The following is a 19676-nucleotide window of genomic DNA, read 5'->3' on the forward strand; positions in this document are numbered from 1 at the left end:
TCATGATACCAACTACATCCTGTTAGAAAAAACATTTTTATAGCAGATATCCTGAACTGGATAGAAAAGCTGGGGCAAAGACTGAACATGACACTAACACTTCTTTCAGTGAGTGTCTGCACAGGTGCCGTTGAAGCATGCACTCGACCCCCAAAGACTTAAGAAGGGCTGCTAAGTGGCCAAGGAAAGACTAACTATGAATATGTTTAGCTGAATGCGAGTGAACCAGGTCACGGAGCAAGATTACACTGTCGAATTAAACCCTTAATAACTGAGAACTTCAAGGAGAGAAGGCCAAATGAGAAACCTTAACCCTCAACCCCTGACTGCAAAGTTTCCAAAGACGGACCTGTTGGCTTGAAAAGATCAGAATGGTAAATCTGCTGAGCGACACGGGTACAAATTGCTCGGCTATATTACAATGTCAACTAAATGGGGATTTGCGATACCCTGCTGCAGGAACGGACGGCAGCAGGCCGGGGCCTTGAAACACGACTCCACAGGGAAAGTAGCCAGGAGACGACAGAGAGATCGTTCACAATGCAGATAGCATCTAGAAAGGTGGTTACTGATAGGCTTGTTTGTTTACACAACATTAACTCTCCTCAACATTAACTTTGCTCTAATATTTCACTGAAAGTGTCATGTTGAGAGTGGTTTGATTTTTTTTTTTTTTTACCTGCATCTGCATAAGTATGTGTTCAACACAATAAACATGTGATCTGAATGTGTTGCTCAGGGGACAGCGCTCACATTATCACTACATGCTACGCTCTAATATACGGTTTCATGAGTAGGACTGCAACTCCAATTACTTCCTCGATTAACTGGATCATGTTTGCATCTATAAAATGTCAATTTGGCAGTTTCCCAAGATGACATATTCAAACTGCTCGTCCAACCCAACCACAGTCCAAAACCACAAGTCGTTCTATTTACTACAGACAGTAAAGAAAACCTGCAAATATTCACATCCGCGAAGCTAAAACCGATTCAATTTTATGCATTTTTAATTAAAAACATATCTTGCATGATCGTTTATCAAAATAGTTATAGATTAATTTCTACTAATCAACTAGTCAATGTACTGAATCATCATTTCAGCTCTAATTATCAGTTTGAACTTATAAATTTAGTAAAAAAATAAATAAATCAACAAACAAGCACACACATCAACAATGAGTTTAGAAATATGACATTCAATTTTCATTAAACTTCAAGCTCACAACACTATAAACAACACCTGTGACGTAACACTGTTCATCCCACCCTATTCTTGGAAAAGGGACATTTGCAGGCCTGAAAATTAAATGTCACTCTTGTTAGAGAAATGCCACTCTCCAGTTTATCACTTTGTCATTTTCGAGTATTGACTGCGAGGCTCGCTGTCTCTGCTGGAGGACCTGACCCTCATTTTATAGAAGCTTAAGTTTAATAATTGATAGCTAAACAGATACTGTATTATAAAGTAGGGACCTTTCTCTCTTTGAAAAGCCGCAGTGGAACCAGTCACCTTCATTTTGATAAGGCAGACATTATTTATTTAACAGGTTTATGGTGGATGAAAAATAAGCAGTTCTTGAGTTCGGTGGACGGCGTCAGTGTTTCTCACTAAAGAAAAAAGCTGCAAGGCACCATTTGTGTTCAAGACCTCCTCCACGCCGAACTGCAGTCCCTGACGTCCTTGTAATCATTCAATTTATCATGTCCCTTATCAAAAGCTCTGACAGTAAAAATGAGGCAGGATGAAAATGACAACTTGCTGTGAAAGCAGAGGAGGGGGTTGGCGGGCACGCTGATGATAATGTCAGGTTATGCAAAAAACATGTTAAGCTGTCATCACTCCGACACCTTGGACTGACTCATTCACTGAGCCTGGCTTCACCCAAGCAGGAGCAAATACTAGAAGGCTGAGAGCAGGCTGCATCTCACCTCTGTGAGAGGAGATCACAGAGAAGAGTGGGCGTTGCGTTGCTGATATTTACATGTAAACATGGGTTAATATGTATGCTACAATACAGTATGCAAACATTTACCAGACAAAGGCCCTTCCAGACGCACGAGACACTATGAACCATCTAAATGTATTGATATGATGAGTAATAAAGACCTCTGTATATCTCACTCACTCTTACACTCTCAGGAGAAGAGCCTCTGAATCACTGAGATCAAACGCCTTGCAAGGCAAACTGTTTATCTTGAAGTCTCCAACTGTCTTCTGCCCTACAGAAAAACTGTCTAGGTAGAAATATATCAAGATTCTTCCCAATCAAGTCATTTTCTTTCTTCACATTTTCCCCAGATGACATAAACAATAGTCATCATCTGATCAAAACTATGTTGAGAATTTCAAGTCAGAAGCAACACTCTTTAAAAGCCTCTTTTTTATTTCCTTTGCACCAGAAATGATAAAATACAAGAATGTAAAATGCAAAATGTTCAAATACTGACGCTAAAGGTACCTTATGGAGTTTTGGAGCACTTGTAGCAATGTTTTTATGTGTGGATCCGCGTTTTGTTTGTTTTTATACAAGAAGACGCACAAATATAGGTGGCAGTGATCCACTGATTAGCAGTTGGTGGCTGTAACTTGGCAATAAACTTCACAATGCACCAATTAAGGCCGCAAAGAGGAAAACAAGCTAGCAAGCCAGTAAACATGGATGTAAAAAACACAGGATTCAAAATATTTTTTAAAAAATTGGCTTTGCAATGTTTTGAGAAAGCACATTTTTTAGACCTCAAAGATACACAAAATTTGTTTTCGTGTAAATGTATAAATGGAAATTTTGTTTGTCGACAAAACAAATCCTCAGGGCTCCTTTAATTCAGTGTTTCTGGAATGTAAACGAGAGACTTTCCCTTTTCTCTAAGCACGCAACTAGAAAATCCTGCAATGCACTTTTAACTTTCAGTGCTGTGTGTCCTGAAGACTGACACGCCGAAAAATAATCAGCGTCTATGACTAAGTGAAACAGGGGTTTGACATCATCTGCACTGTTACCTGGCCACTCGCAGCCACAGTCAAGACTTTGGCAAGTCCAAAAGTTTCCACATTAGATGAGGAATTCTGAGAGTTGATGCATGCTGAAACTCAAAATGGTGTGTTGATAGGAAATCCACCTTCAGTGTGAGGTTGGGGATTGAGGACCTTTCGCAAGCCGCAACATCTTTCCATATTTGTGTGCTTTGTACGTCTTCTCTATTCCTCTCTGTTCTCCTCTTTCACTTTCTGTCTTTAGCTTAAACGGTTAATACCCAACACACATATACACGCACACACACACACACACACACACACACACACACACACACAGCTTCACTTGTTAGGAAGCACTTTACTGATAATCAGCAGTTAAATAACCCAATTCCATTTATCACTGTGATAACAACCATGTGTGTGTTGCATTGCACCATGCAACAAGCTCGTGCATGGTGTCATAGACATCGAAAGCATGAATTCATGATATCAGACCACTGGCACAAACAACGAATCCCCTCTCTACACTGCACGGCCATACTATAAAATAATACGAGACAATGTTACTCTAGGCTCATTTCCTTCTGGCCACATGGTTTAGATGCATCATGACCACAATAACACTACCCTGCATGCTGTGGGTAAACAAATAATGTCATGTTTGCAAAATAGCAAACAAATCATGAGCGGGATGGCAATAGTGTAAATGAACAGTTGGACACGATGGGTGTGATGAACGTGCCCTATAGACCAGGGCGATCAGTTTGCCTATTATTTCGTCATGTTGTCTTCGATATTTATCCGTGATTCTCTCCATAGGAACAACAGTTGTCAGATATAACCAGAGTCATGCTCACAGACAAATCAGCTATTCACACAAGCCATCAAACGTCCTTTTCTTATGTTTGCTGTAGAAATGAAATGGAGCTGGTGTATCAAAAGCATCAAACACGATAGGGAGAAAATGAAAGGGTCAGTTCTAGATGTGACGGTTTATGTGACAGGCACTCGAGTGGAAAACTCCAAAGGAGAAACTACAATGTGTGCAAACTTGTCAAATGCAGAACTATCCTTCAAACAGCTTTTCTTTTCTAAAGCGTCTGCCTTAAATACTGTACATGTTCAGCTCTCATAATATTTGAATGAGTCAGATGTCAGAGACAATTTTGTTTTACCTTGGCACTGGAATCCTTGTTTTCCAAACCCCCTGTGAAAACAAAGAAGTCTGAATTAAATTGTTGTTCTCTCTCTCTCTCTCTCTCTCTCTCTCTCTCTCCAATACACACAAATACACACAGTAAATCCATTCATTCATACACAGATACGTTTGTTAATTCCAGGGACAGGGTGTTGCATAATGTACACCACCACTGAGCAGGAGGACCGTTAAGCTTTCAAACTTTTACATTTCGCTTGGAGCATTCATCATCTTCCCCAACCAAAACAATAACACACATATTTTAAAAAACACAACTTTCAGTTAGATTTTACGGCCCAAAGTATGTGGACAGTTCACCCATGTGTTTTCTCATAGTTTGGGCTAAGTTCTCTTAGTTCCAATAAAAGTGAAATCTTACAGCCTCAGTCTACAATGATATTTTAGACATTTGTGTACATCCCTTCTTTTTTTTCAGCATGATAACAATCTGTGCACAAAGCCTGATCCATGAGGAAATGCTTTTGTGAGCTTGCTATGGGGGAACTTTACTGTGCGGCAAAGAGCCCTAACCTCCAGCCCGTCCAGCACCTCCAGCATGAATTTAAATGCCAACTGTGTGGCAGGCCTTCTCATCCAACATCAGCACCCGACCTCACAAGTGCTCTTGAGGCTGAATGGGAGTGAAACCCTGCACCCCAAGATTCAGAAACCTTATAGAAAGTCAAACCAGAGGAGTGGAGGCTGCTGGACACTAACATATGGGTATAATGTTCAGGTGTCCACATGCTTTGGCCATATTGTTCAACTGCTGCCAAATGTTTGACTTGTGTTTAGTCTGACTGTTTAAACAGAAAGTAATTATGAGCACAAATACACACAAATATACACACAAAATATACAGTGTATATTGAGCATATAAATATACAGTATATGCATGTATTCTAAAGTTAATGCAAAGTAAAAAAAAGAACATTGTTTGTTTCTATTTCTTCATCTGTACCAAAAAATATCAAATCCAGTTCTGAGACTGAAACTAAAACTAAAGCTGTGAGACAAATAATGACAACTAGCCTATACCAAATACAGCCTCCCAAACCTCTGAAACATCAATGAATGAAGATGCTCTCTATTCTAATTTCTAAAGCCAAACAACAAGTTTGTGGGCTCAAGGTTTCATAACAAGCTGAGCCAGTGTTTCATAAAGGAGGGTTGGCTGGCAGGGCACAGGTCAGGCTGTAAAACTATCAAGGTTACAGAAGCCACTGAGATCACACTCCCACCTGAACCAAACGTGGGTGCAGCTCTACCAAGTTGTCTACACTTTTACTCCTCACAGTTTCACAAGAAAAACAGCACAATAACAAAACATTTACAACGCCTCAAGCTAAACTGAGGACTACAAAGAAGTGTGAGAAGTTACATTTAACAGTGTTTGATAACTTTCTGAAAGTTGAAACACTGACCTCTGAACATTGTATCGCAGACTGGGAGAGACAGAGATCTGAAAATGCTCTACAAATGGGTCCAGATATGATGCTGAGAAACTAATGTTTTGTCATACTTTCCATACACATTTTCTCTCTATGGGCCACTAATGGAAAGAACTGCAGCATAAAGGCAACACTGTACCTCTGCAAGTCACTGCCCACTTAAAGTGTGTTTCATCCACAGTAAATACCATGTGCGTGATGTTGAAACATTTCATTATAGAAGGTGAAGTGCTTTTCCATACGGGCTCGCACCACGCTGCCAGTAAACTGTAGAATTTCACCCCACAAAAAAATCCGACCAGTCATCAATAAATACTTTCTAAAGTTTTTCTCCCCAGTAAAACCCAGTAGATTCGGATGGAAGGCCTGAATGGCTCAGCTACATGCCAGGAAGAGGGAACCTATTAGTCATCCAAAGACTTTAACCAGGAGGCACAGCTGCAAAGCTTTGATCGGGGAATACAACAGGAAAAGTGGACTTTTAACTGCAGGAACTGTTATCATTTGGTGTTATGTAAAGACTGATACTAAGGCCACTCTTTCAGGAATATGTTCACTTATATCTATGCTCCACTAGAGGTGTTTTCACTCATGGATCCATGAATTATCTGGGACCACACAGTGCCTCAAAAATGAAAGTGACTACTTCAATGTCACTGTTTCTTACTGGGAATTTCCAGGATTGGAGAGTGTATATAAAATCCTGCAATCGACAAAACTAAACACAAATTTCACTCACTTCCATGCAACCAGTCTCTGTATACAATGACACTACCAACATAAACAACACCAGAACTCCTCCCATGTGGAACTGCTTAGACAGGAATCTCGACAATCCCTGCAGTAAAAATCTGTCGGGGAGGAGAAATGAAGACTGTCGGACGCACATTCACTACGACTTTAGTAGCGACAAAGTGAAGACGTTGCGGGATTAAGAAGGGAAAGTTAGCCTGAAGTTGTGTTACATCACCGAGCAGTGTGTCGGCTACTCGAATGAAGTTATCCAACATGCAACAGGCAGCAGGCAGCAGTGAAGGTGGGGTGGTGGAGATGGGACACGGAAGGCTTACCAGATGAAGTCGGTGCAGTGGCTGCAGAAAGTCGGCTGCCTGAAGAACCTGGCTATGAACTTGTGGTTCTTGATTTCGTGGACGTTTTTTTGCCTCAAAGCACCTTTGCGAGCAAACCTGTTCGCTACGTCCGCGGTGGACGACTCGTTTGAACTCACATCAGCCATGTCCCCCTAAAAAAAAAACACTCACTCACACACAGACCAATGCTACAGCTGTGCCTTTGCTGTCTTCAAGTGCTCTTTCAGTCCGTTTAGACGCGCAGCTCTCAGTGTGGAGCCAGCAGGAGTGCGGAGCGGCGGTCTTCACTGGAGACACCCTACTTACTGTGTGAGGGCTTTCCCTGCCTGTCGATACCACTGGGCTGCTCCACTGACAGCTCTGCGCGCCGTCAAGGTGCACGCAGTGAGATAACACCACGTCCGGCCCCGCCTTCAAAGTAAAACCCGTTTTTTTTTCTTTGCCTTTTTTTTTCAGTCAGATGTTGAAGAGGCTGTTTTCTACTAATACAGTAGTTGCCCACATTCTCACCACGGTTTGAATGACAATTGTTTGCTGTCTAATAAGTCCAATCAATACAGGTTTATATGCATGGCTGTGGCTAAGATGTCACAAATCCAATACTGAGGCCATGATTACAGCTCCCACCGCACAGCAACATTTTTGAAGATTGATGAATGTGTTTTTTAATAGCACAAATAATTAGACTGTTTTTCAGGCAGACGTTGGGACTCGGAGGACGAGAAGATTAGTTTGTTTTGTCTATTTCAAGTGTGAAAAGTAAAAGCAGGAGCACCTGATTGTTATTTGAAGTTACATAAAGCAATACTGAGTGCAACTTTCAATGCATAGTTACAAACTATACTCAGATCATTAGAAACCTTTTTCAAACTACTGCAAGTTAATACAATAATTCAGTTTTAATGTAATGTTTAACTTGTGTTGAAACTGTGGCAACTGTGTTTGAGTGCCCACCCCAGTTATAGCTACTGTCCAGTGAGGGTAACCTATTAGAAAAACCTCCCAGTATAATGCAGTACACTTCAACAGCACCACACTACAAGTGGATAAATTGAGTCAACAACGTCCTAAAACTGATTCAGCCAGCTGAATTATATAAACTGCATTAAGATGGGAATTATTGCAAGGCTGCTGGGCCACATTAATTTTACCGAGATGTAGGCTATTTCATAAACTGGCAGCTGATTGTGTAACTGGGTTATAATTTGAAAATCCTCAAAGTGTCATTTAAAAAAAGAAAAAGCCCTTGGTGTTCTCAGTGTAGCACTGTATCCGTGCAGCCTTTAATCTCCGTCACTGTCACAAAGAGGTTCACTATGCCCTTGTTGTCAAAAAAAATACATGAAAGCGAAACCAACCCACCGACCTTTTAAATCATCAAAAAGAACCCATGAAACCTTTATACATATTCAGTTTTCTACTGTTAAACGCTGAACATTGTGGATTTATTGGTTCCTCAGAGAAGCTCAACTAAAAAGTACATAATGATTCATCTCAAAGTTCGCAGACTCCTGCTAGTCTTTGGTTTTACAGGGTTTTTTGTGTTGTGCTTTTATCAAGTCAGTGAGAAAGGTAAGAGCATATAGGCCTAGAACTATGTACTGGATGTAAAATCTAAAGTTGAGTTTACATTACCCAAATAAATCTAATTTTATATCCAATTATAGTTTCAAGCCTGTGGAGTTACTAATCAAACAATACCCTTTTTTTTCTTTTTTTAAAGTTCTGTAATCCCTTATAGCTGTGGCTCAATTGTCCAAAAGGCTCTGATATTAATTCTATTTTGAAGACAAACTTCCTGATCGTGGTCTATGTACCTTTGTGTAACTTGACGCTTCTGCGCTCCACTTCCACCCCGTCTCTCCGGTTGATGTCACGCAACAGGACCCGCTGTGGGAGGGAGGAGGCCCCTGGTCTAGCTGCAGGAATTTGGGATGGGGGCGTCATCGTGTGGAAAAACATCGCATTACACATTTTTAGCTGTTCCCTGTAAAATTATGCTGACCCCCAGCAGCTCACCCATACATTGCACTATAACTGTGTCAATCATGCATGTTTAGTATGCAATACAACTGTAATATGGGGTATTTTATTGGTGAATATCAATACCAGCCACTGATCAGATTAATTTCCCTCTTGCTTAGTCATGCATTGTATTCCATTTAAACCTGCCGCCTGTTTGTCACTGATAATGTGCTTTTCAAACTGTCCCTAAAGATCTTCTGTTGCATTTATGAATATGTCTTTAACTGGATCACTTGCTTACACACACACACTGCTGCTGGTGTTTGCCTTGGCTGGGTACGTTCCTTCCCGTTTGAAACATTTTCTCACAGCCATAGCGGGTTCACCAATTCTTTTGAGTTTGCCAGTCCCCATAGGTTCACTGACCAGCAGAGCAGCCATCTAACCATCTCATATCTGCTTATGTGAAAGACAAATATTTGCTATCAGGTTAAATAAACCAGATCTACCATCCCCTGAAACCTCAGGACACTTAGTTCGAGCCCATTGAAAACCTCCATCATTTAAATAGCAAAGAGTGAGAGCTTTTAGCTGTCAATGACATAATCTCATTCAAATAATGCAGCCTCTCTGTCTAGCAGAACCACACATGAAGGACACACAGAGTTACACTGACTGGAAATCAACAGATCATTTGACCCAGTTAGGATATTACATCATTTTGGTGACTCTGGATCTGCAGGTCACACAGTTTCAATTTCTTTAAGTGGACAATCAAACATTCCTCCTTGTTATTTGACATTATTGCTGTAATGTTGTTTCTCTGCTTCATTAGAGCCGTCAAATGGTTTAAGTACTGTTCCCCTCAAAGCTTTCATTGTTTATGAGTTTATCACGCTTCATATCTGCTGGTAGCTCTTGTACCAAATCAAGGTTATTGATCATCTCTAGGTAAATATGTAGGAGTTAAGAACTTTGTACTCAATCAATAGGAGCTTACACTTGCAGCTGATTGGAGCGCGCTATCATGCGCCCATTACCCAGCAGCCCTTATGTTGGCCCTGTAACCCCCCACCCAGATGCAGGGGATACTGAGGAGACAGCACTTTCAAGAAGATGGCTCCAACTTTGGCTTTGTTGCTCCTCTGCCAAGTAGCTTTATACACAACTGTAACATCCAAGAAAGGTAAAAAAAAAAAAAAATGTAAATATGGAGCAGGACAGTTGCTTTATTTTATGCTTTTTTGTTTGCATTTTTCTGTCTTATCCACATGATGATTGACAGTGTTAAATCAAAAGAGAAGTGTGCACAACTTTTACAAAAGTTCACAACGTTCTAATCTACACAATTAATTATGAATTGTTGAATACTGTGGCTGTCAAAAGAATTTAGCTGCAAAATGTAAACATTATTGCTGTGACTCCTGCACCTAATACAGTACATTTTTGTCCAATTATGTCTTCAACTAGTGTGTGGCCAACCACCTGTCACTGACGGGATTGATGAGTCGACCCTAAAACGTGTGTATGAGGTCGGAGAAGAGGTGACTCTCACATGTGAACGGGGCTACTTACCTTCAACTGCAGCCTCTCAGCGGATAACCTGCACCGCCACAGGAGAGTGGACGCGGTCAAACCTGGCATGTTCCCGTGAGTTGAGACTGTAGCTTGAGACAGTGAAACAGCTGTAATTCTTATATTGTCATAACCACCTAAAAGTAGAACGTGTGAGTAAGGTGGGAGAAAATATTGGCTTAAATAAATTATATGGTGATTCTGCTGAAACAAATCACATAATGTTTCCCACGATCCCCAGAGAAATCATTGCATTGTGTTGGACGGTTTACTTTACTCCATGATACCTGGCTTCCCCTGTCTCCTGTCACATGATGAGGTTCCAAAGGCTGTGTTATCTTATATTTCCGTAGCTAAGATGTGCCCTATCCCCAGACCTCTGCAGCCTTTAGCGAAGGGGAGGACAGAAGCTCCATTCAAGAGCGTGCTCAACTTCACTTGTGACGATGGGTAAGGCTGAGTGGATGACAGTAATATTCACCTTGCAGTTCCATACAGATCATTACAAGCTGTGTGTTACAGTGATATACTATGTCAGAATGATATGAACTTCCGTTCATCAGGTATGTCATGCAAGGCGCCAATGAAAGCACGTGTTTACATGACGGCCGCTGGAGCAATCCACCACCCCTCTGCAAAGGTAATGGAGTAAAATACATATACATAATACATAATGGAAGTGGGAAATAGACTCTGTCAGTGGTCAGCAAACACATCATATTATGTAAAGTGAAAAAACGTCTGTTAACATTTTTTGATCTAATTAGGAAGCTGTTCTATTTTTTATCAATGCACCTGCCTTTGCTACATTATGTTACTGTATATTTGTATTCATTAAGCTTTTATTTTGACCAGAATTCTCTTTGTTCATCATAGCAAAAGACAGAGTATTTCTGTCTTCTAAACTGATGTGTGAAATTGTATAGTAAAGATGTTGCTCATTATGTTACCTAGTGTTTAAGAGGTCTTCAATCAACTGTATGATCTTTATTTGGTGCCTGCAATGTGTGGCGTTGGTGAACTGTGTTGTGTTAGGTTGACTGGTGTTACTATCATTTTGTCCACCCCATTCAAATCAGCTACGATAGGCTAAACAGTTCAACAGCGGCATGCAGTTGAATCACTTCCTCTCTGGAACAAAAACTGAGGATTAATTGCAGGACTGGTGAAGCAGACTGCATTAGTTTCAACTGGTCGTAAACTGACAGCTGAGTGTAGGTTCAGTGTGGATTTTGCGTTCTAAAAGCTGACAGAGTAGGATTCAAAGTGTTCAGAGTTAATGCCAGTGCTTTTTGGCCTTACAGCTGTGAACTGTCCTCTGCCCAAGCCACCAAGAGATGGAAGAATTGTCCATGATAAGCCAGTTTCTGGATCCACCACCATGTATGGGCAGGGCTGGACATACGAGTGTAACCCGCCTAAAGCACCAAGTCACGAGAGGGGATCCTGCATGGCTGATGGAAGCGCAACTGAGCCACCAGTGTGCCGAGGTACACGGAAGATGTCAATATTTTCAATATTCTTTAACCATCACCCCCCCTTTAATCCATTTCTCTCCTCCACAACTAATTATGGGCCAAATCTGAGAGACCATATGTGACACAGTTTAAACAGTCTGTCAGCAGGTTTAAAATGTTTTCTGTCATTTTCTTTCTGAGACAGCCTAACTGTGCAATTGTAACCACTACATAATACCTCCTGTTTTTTTTGGTCATCCCAGATGTGAGCTGCTCCATTCCAACAAATATACCAAACGGCTTCATCACCTTTGCTGTGATGAGACAACATGGATACAAGGAGAAGGTTAAATACGCCTGCAACGAGCACTATATTCTGGACGGTGAGGCTGAGATACAGTGCCGAAACACGGGGAACTGGTCTTCCAAGCCAGTCTGCAGAGGTGAGTCATGGGAAAATTAGATCTTAAAAGCTCCCCTCAGGCTGAATTTGTTGTATTTGTGTTTGAGTCTGGATTCAGTTTTGCAGCAGTCAGTTAGTTAACCAAAGGTGTCCAGATATGCTCAGATTGTGCTTTGCAAGTTGGCAGTCTCCAGGCCCCGAATTCCTCTCAATTTCAGATTCAAATGAGCTTCGAACTAATAGTTTTATAACCATCTGCTGTAACTGCATTTTTTTCCACCCAGCTCCCTGCACAGTTGGAATCAAAAGAGGCCGTATTTTCTACAATGCCAGGAAGCTCTGGATCGCAGACCTGAAACCCAACAGAGTCCTCCACGGAGAACATGTTGCCTTCTATTGTCTGAACCGAGCTGAGAGGTGTGGCTATCCTGTGGCCAGCACCTGTAATGATGGAACCCTCCCCATCCCAGAATGCTTTGAGGGTAAGTTCTTGCCAGCTCGATCAATATAGTGGTCTAAGACTGACCAGTGCTCAACTTCCCGAAGATTGCTTTCAACGGAGAGGATGTGTTTTAAATGTAGATACCATACTGTAAGTAGGTGTACAGATGCAAAGTTAACACATCTATACCTGTACATTTTCATGTTTTAGGCAGGGGGAAGTAGTCTATATACTAGATCTACAGTGTTATAGCTATTTCAAAACAGCTTGACCCACTGTCTGCATGCTTTTACTAGTAGCAATACAGTACTATTGTTTTTCCTGAAAAAAAAAAAAATGTTATGTAATCAGTCTGTCAAATGGTTTACAGATGTCTTTGGAAAAGCCCATGACGTTTCTATGCAGTAATATGAAATATTTTGTGACTACAGTAATATATCTCCCTCTCTTCTTCCTGCTTTTAGAACCAGGCAAGGTGGAGTACACCTTAAGGGCCAAAAATCTTCCATCAGAAATCACAATGTGTGCTGCTTCACCTCCTGCAGGCCCCACAAGCCCCGCAAGCCCCGCAAGCCCCCCAAGATCTGCATAACTTTTCACAGAATGAGCTGAAGCACCATGTACACTTACAGGATGTGAATCTCTGTATCATGACTAATACATCTGTAACAATATGCTGCAAGACAGAGAACATGTTTGTTATTGGTTATGTTCATCTTTCATTTTGACTGTCATTTACGATTTATAATAAAGTAATAGTTGTAATTTGTCGAGAAAATTATGAAAATTAGTTTTCAGAAAAATAGTGCCGTGGGACCTGAGAGAGTTGCTGACTTGAAGAGCCTGTGTAGATACATACAGCCGGTACCCAGATTACCATTAAAACTCATTTATGATCACACTAATATTTCTGCCTCTCTTCTTCTTGAACCAGACGTGCTCAAAGTTTTAGATTCTAAATCATTTGATGCCGAAAAACTAATTAAAAGCTTCATTAAACAAAAACTATCTTCAGTTTATTCGTACATGGGGATCCCGTAGGTGCAGGAATGCGGTGTTGTCAAATTTTGAATGATCTCTGTGAATTTGAATGGAAAAAAAGTTGTCTTGTGACCTGAAAAATCTGCCAGGTTGATCAAATGGAGACATGTCAGATAAACACCAATGTTTTATAGATGAGGAGCAAAGTCTTCAGTTAAACTGTGTAGATGAAAGGTACATAGAAATCGAACCTCAGCTGTGAGTATAGCTTTTCCATTGGATGATACAAGTTTAACATTCAGTATAATTATGATGCATAGGATATTTTAGTGGAAATTTACTACAACACATTGTTAAAATGATGTAAACACAAGTAAAAAGAGGCTAAATACACAAGGTCTACAAAACACAAAATAAACAAAAAAAGAATCATTTGTTCCTGTTTCATATGTTTATGGATGCTCTGAAAGGAAAGTGATTTTTTTGTTGTTGTTGTTAAGATCAAGTCTTGTTTTTTTTTTTGTCTGTGAAAACAAGCCCTGAGAGGCAAGTGATCTTTTTCTTTTCTACAAAGAAATTTTTTTGTCAGGATCTCATCAGTGTTTGCTTTTGTAATACTGATTTTGGCTACAAGAGGGTGAAGTGCAGTCCAGGGCTTGTTTTCACAGATGCAAAAAGCAAAAGCTTCGAAGAAAAAAAAAAAACTGTGGGAACTTCCCACTTCCGGTAAAATGTCACATATAATCTGCTATTACAAGCAGGAAGCAAAAAAACAGCCTACAAAACAAGGATCTGCAGTGAGCAGTTATTTCGTGCTGCTCTTATCTGTTTACTTTTAGAGGAGCTCAAACAGTGACAGAGAGGACAGAGATTCAGTATTTCAACCTCAATCTACAACCACGGGAAAGAACCGAGGACTGTATGTACCTGGCCTAAGATGGAACACATACAGACTTTGTTTCTGCTATGTCCATTTGTATTCTTTACCACCGTGACATCTGAGGGCAATGGTATTTGCTAATATTACTGGCTTTCATTTCATATCATTTGGTTTGAAATGCATGTACGCGCATTTATTATTTCACTGTTCAATCTCAATATTTTATAAGATAGACTTTTGTTTAAGGCATCTGTGTAAGTAGAAATGGTCATGTTTAGTTTTTGAATACAAGTCAATTATCTAATTTCATTTGGTGTTAGAAATGGTTTGTTACAATTCTGTTGTTCTGACAAGAAGCTGACAGAAAAAAGAAAAATACTTTAACTTAGAAATAGTTTGATTTTAACTTTTAATGTTTATTCAAATTTGTCATGACAGATTTTCTGTCAAATGTTGTCAAATCTCCAAGGGTTAAAAGGAAAAGTATCTGAAATGGGTGAACACTTAATTACAGGTGTCCCATGTCTCTTCAGATTAATCACAGTCACACTGTTTAAATGCTGTTTACATCGCTTCAGGAGAAGTGGACTAAACACAAACCATTAAAATAGTGATGGAGCTGATTTTTCTTTATTAGCTGAAGAATTTTTTCCCTGGGAAAACAGCATAATCATGTGATAACTTGACTGTTGGGTGCAAATACAGTGCATCACTCTCGCGCACGCACACACACACACACACACACACACACACACACACACACACACACACACACACACACACACACACACACACACACACATCGTAATTATTATTATTATTTTAATTAAATCGATGTGTCCTTGCAGTGTGTTCTAGGCCTGAACTGGGTGGCAACATTGAGATGGATGGGATCCAGAGATACTTTAACCCCGGTGCAGAGTTGACGCTGTCCTGTAAACAGGGATACACCCCTGAGTCAGGCCCTCGGAAGATTGTTTGTGGAGCAAGTGGAAAATGGACAACAACCCAATTATTGTGCACACGTAAGTCTCCGTTATTCTAGTGAGAACTTAAGGTTTTGTGACAGAACATCTTGTATGGCCGATTTATAAATCTATATTTATTTTATGTTTTATTGTATTTCACCTGTTGATGCAACATGGTTTGTTATTTTGCCAATCAACATTAGTTCTCTGTTGATTGGCAAAATAAAAAACAGAACACATTGTGTAGATGGTCTGCACAACGAGATCACAGCTTGGCTCGATTAAGGTTGTATGTAACTACAGCAGGTACGTACAGCGCACATGTAGTTCTATGTTTTAATTATTCATAAAAACTGAATTGCGAAACCATCTATTTACACATGTGAACTCTACTGTATTCTCTCCTGCAGCAACGCGGTGTCCCTATCCTGAGTCACTGCAATACGGAGATTTGAACTATGAGGATACTGTGTACCAGAGTACCATCAACTACACTTGTTATGCAGGGTAACGCGAGAACTTCTAGTTGAATTTTACTGTGTGCCATCTTTCATAACTTTGGGGATAATCTGCTGATAAAACTGGATAAGCAGATGCAGACGCAGCTGTTTGTGTCTGAAGTGCAGTTTGAGGCCAGATTTTGTCATTTGTTCTTTTAGTCATGCTGCAGTTCCTTACAAATATTGGGTGTGCAAATTAAGAACCTCTGATCAGCTACATAGTTCTCTCTACTTGACAAATTATTGCTAGTGTCATTTATTATATATTGGTCATTTAAGCAATGACAGAACTATCTACTGAAAAGAGATGACTTTATTGACAGTTATACTCATCATACATTAGTTAAGGTGACCAATAAACCAAACAAAGAATAAACTTTCAACCTCTTGTGTGTACATCTCATTTTTATTTTATTTTCCTCTGATCAACCAACATTCAGCTTCAAATACATTCAACCTCGTTTGAATCCACTGTCAAGTATGTTTTGTGAATATCTTTTTGCAAACCAAGCATGAACTGACTTAATGGTATGGCTGCTCTGCACAGGTATATCTTGACTGGAGCCAGTTCTACTGTGTGCCAAGCCAATGGAACATGGAGTGCACCAGTACCGGTGTGCAGGCGTATGTAATCCACTGCAATCAAAATAATAAATAAATAAAAAAGGAAGCAGAATACAATCAAATATATAGTTACTCTCATACAAAATTTTCCTATGATCTTTGAAGACATTATTAAGTACAAAAAACGTTTGCACTTAAACAAATAATCACATACAGTACAAGCATGTACTGTATAAGCCAACCCATATAAACTTGCATATTCTCTCTCCTCTCTTGTAGCTGTGACATGTGGTCTTGCTCCAATCCCGGAGTTTGGGGTAATAATCTATGATAGGAAAATAAGAGGGAACACAGCTGATTACGGCGTCAGAGTGACATACAAGTGCTTGCCTCCACATGCACTCTTTGGCAATGAAAAAGCAGAGTGCACTGCCAGTGGCACCTGGACCAAGACGCCTGAATGTCGAGGTATGAAATACCCACTTGCAAGACGTATTTACTGTTCAGACCGAAACATGTCCAACACACTGTTGGCGACATTTCTGATTGTCAGACAATTCTGTGTTTCACGTTTCACTATTGGTCTTAGTATCAGCAGATGAGAAAACAATCTCAGCACAAGGTCCACATGTAGTTTGCCCAGATTTCATGGAATTGTAAAAGTTCAAATTTCTCAATTTTTTTCGGACACAAAATTACACACACCACACATATAAGACAATGGAGATAATCATACATACAGCAGGAATTCTCCTCTCTAATTCCATCCAAGCTTTCAGGACACTTTTTGCTCTTCAAAGAGTAACAAATCATGAAAATAATCAATGAGATGTGTGTGGGAGTCCTGTGGACTGCTAGAGGCTTTTTTTTGGCCCAAAGATACATATTTTTTTAAGACCATGATAAGTTCAGTGCAGATACATCATTTTAGTGAAGTACAGTTGGGAAACTAAGAAGTTGTCCTCGATATTAGATATGGTCGTACTAACTGTTTATCTAAAATAAAGAAACTTCAGGCCAACCCAAAACCATGTGATAAGCTGTCCCAGTTCACCAAAGCAAACATTTCATTTGCTGTACAGAAGACTGAGTATGACTTGTGAATAAAATCGCAGTACACTGTTGCTAATGAGATTTTTGGTAGTTTGACATACATTTGATGGAGTTATTCAAAGGTACTCCAGCTTCACAATCCTCAAGTATTAGTTGGTTAAATGAATTTAATAATCATCATTTGTATGTCCTTTTGGAAAATACTGTATGAGATCTCAAAAGGTTGTTCTGTATGCCATTCGGGGGTTAAAGGCAAGTCTCTACTGTGTATACAGAAAAAAACAAGACAAAACAATCTGGAGTCTGGATGGATATCTCACTCTACAGTGGGAACACTTTCATCCAGTTAGAAGGCCATTATTATGCAGCAGTGGGAGCTGAGAAGGATAACATATTATAATAATTTAGATTGAATTGAACCACATTTGGTTCAAAGGAAATGGTCCAAAACACTTCAACCAGCAACGCTATGGGATAATTAGCAACCAAGTGCTACCAACAGAAAAACGACACACACTTTTCTCCAGCAGTCTCTCTAATGAATGAACTGCATTTGTTCTTTTACAGAGGTGACATGCCGTCCACCGGAGAACATTGACCACGGCTACATGTCAAACAGTGACCAGAGAGACTATGATTTCATGGAAACAATTAGATATGGCTGCGAAGGAGACTATGTACTGGAGGGAAGCATGCAGATTGTTTGTCAGAAGGATGGGAAATGGTCTGAAAAGCCATCTTGCAAGGGTAGGACTACAACCAACATTACAGTCATTGTCTTTTTACGTTACATGTTTTGGTGATAGCTGTATTTCTTGGATGATTTTGAGAGGGCAAAGACGATCAGATCTGCTTACATGTTTTTTGTTTTGTTTTGTTTTGTTTTTAGAGTTTAGCTTTACAGAAACGAGTGGCATAGGAGAGGAATGTTCTTAATGTTTCCCAGTTTTAATTAATGTATTCCTGTTTCCAATATTTCCTGTGACTTTAGTTGGTGCTACTCAGGTCCCAAAGCTTTTACTTGCATTTTTATTTCAATCCCATGAGTCATTTTTTGCCTGTGTTGACTGATACAGAAGTGTAAATATGACAGACAGTGCTTTGGATTGTTTTAAGGTTTCTGCATTTGACCTGCGCTGAAGACAAATCTATATAACTACTTATTTTAGTAACAATATGTTGACTAAATAATCAAACACCCAGACCCTGTGCTGAATTAGCTCTAGCAAAGTAAAATAACCAGTCAGATACCAACTGATTTAAGCATGGGGACCAGAGTTTAGCGTTAATGTCAGCTGATCTGCTTTCAATATTACTGCTTCATAAAACAATAAACTATTTCTCAAGTATAACATTTTATTCTACTCCTTGTGACTTATAGCTCCTTGCAGTGTTGGCATACAGAGAGGAAGGATATTATACAAAGAACAAAAACTCTGGATCAAAGACCTGCAACCCAATAGAGTCTTACACGGACAGATTGTCTCACTCTACTGCATGGACAAAGCCAGGAAGTGTGGTTATGCAGTGACAACCCAGTGCATGAATGGAAATCTCGAAATACCTGAATGCTTTGAAGGTAAGGTCTGTCTAATTAAAGAGCAAAATATAGCATAAAAGCAGCTTATTCTATTTTATTTGCGTATGTATTTACATTTGTCACCTCTTACTATCATCCCTCAATGCCACATAGTCCAAGGCGGCTGTTTTCTCAAGATGACTAATAGGGCATAATTCTCAAGAGCTGTTCCGTGGATGATAAACTACAGGTTGTTTAATTGTTGAATGTCAAATCACATAGTTCATAGTTTGTCCCTGTGGAAAACACTTATAGTATTAGGGAACTGTACTTTTATACTGTACTACTATAGAAAATGCACATACTCTAACCTCTTCTCTGTATTTGTGTGTGTGTGTGTGTGTGTGTGTCTGTCTGTCTGTCTGTCTGTCTGTCTGTCTGTCTGTCTGTCTGTCTGTCTGTCTGTCTGTCTGTCTCTTTCTAGAGCCCAGTGTGGCTGATTATCAGTCACAGCCTAGTTCGCTTCCATCAGAAATCAACCAGTGCTGAGGCAGCAGCAGATCCCTTCTCTGATGACTAGGACAACACCGTATTGTCGGTGTGTTCTGGTCTCTAAAATTAAAGAATGTGGTTTAACTCAAGCTGTAAC

General features: G+C 39.9%; 3 protein-coding genes across 5 annotated transcripts in view; 2 read left to right on the forward strand and 1 right to left on the reverse strand.

The window, feature by feature from the left end:
- Nucleotides 1-7096, reverse strand: part of prkcaa (protein kinase C, alpha, a) — a 141699-nt gene extending 134603 nt beyond the window's left edge. For 2 of the 3 annotated variants that reach the window (XM_056372075.1, XM_056372076.1), the window contains exons 1-2: nt 6700-7096; nt 4156-4187 (exon numbers count right to left, since the gene is read on the reverse strand). In XM_056372075.1, coding sequence (XP_056228050.1) covers nt 4156-4187; nt 6700-6866 — 199 coding nt within the window. In that variant the 5' untranslated portion in view covers nt 6867-7096. The remainder of the gene's footprint in view (nt 1-4155; nt 4188-6699) is intronic. The other variant, XM_056372077.1, reaches the window with a different exon arrangement.
- Nucleotides 7097-9713: 2617 nt separating this feature from the next.
- Nucleotides 9714-13467, forward strand: LOC130166604 (beta-2-glycoprotein 1-like). Its single transcript, XM_056372292.1, has 8 exons — nt 9714-9871; nt 10156-10335; nt 10614-10710; nt 10824-10900; nt 11565-11750; nt 11981-12160; nt 12405-12602; nt 13027-13467. Exons 1-8 carry the CDS (start codon nt 9802-9804, stop codon nt 13152-13154), a joined length of 1116 nt encoding a protein of 371 aa, XP_056228267.1. The 5' UTR covers nt 9714-9801; the 3' UTR covers nt 13155-13467.
- An 833-nt stretch (nt 13468-14300) lies between these two features.
- LOC130166605 (beta-2-glycoprotein 1-like) lies at nt 14301-19668 on the forward strand. Its single transcript, XM_056372293.1, has 8 exons — nt 14301-14553; nt 15272-15448; nt 15802-15898; nt 16439-16515; nt 16735-16923; nt 18076-18255; nt 18890-19087; nt 19512-19668. Exons 1-8 carry the CDS (start codon nt 14481-14483, stop codon nt 19574-19576), a joined length of 1056 nt encoding a protein of 351 aa, XP_056228268.1. The 5' UTR covers nt 14301-14480; the 3' UTR covers nt 19577-19668.
- Nucleotides 19669-19676: the final 8 nt, after the last annotated feature.

Source organism: Seriola aureovittata, chromosome 3 (genome assembly GCF_021018895.1).
Source record: "Seriola aureovittata isolate HTS-2021-v1 ecotype China chromosome 3, ASM2101889v1, whole genome shotgun sequence".
Classification (NCBI taxonomy): domain Eukaryota; kingdom Metazoa; phylum Chordata; class Actinopteri; order Carangiformes; family Carangidae; genus Seriola; species Seriola aureovittata.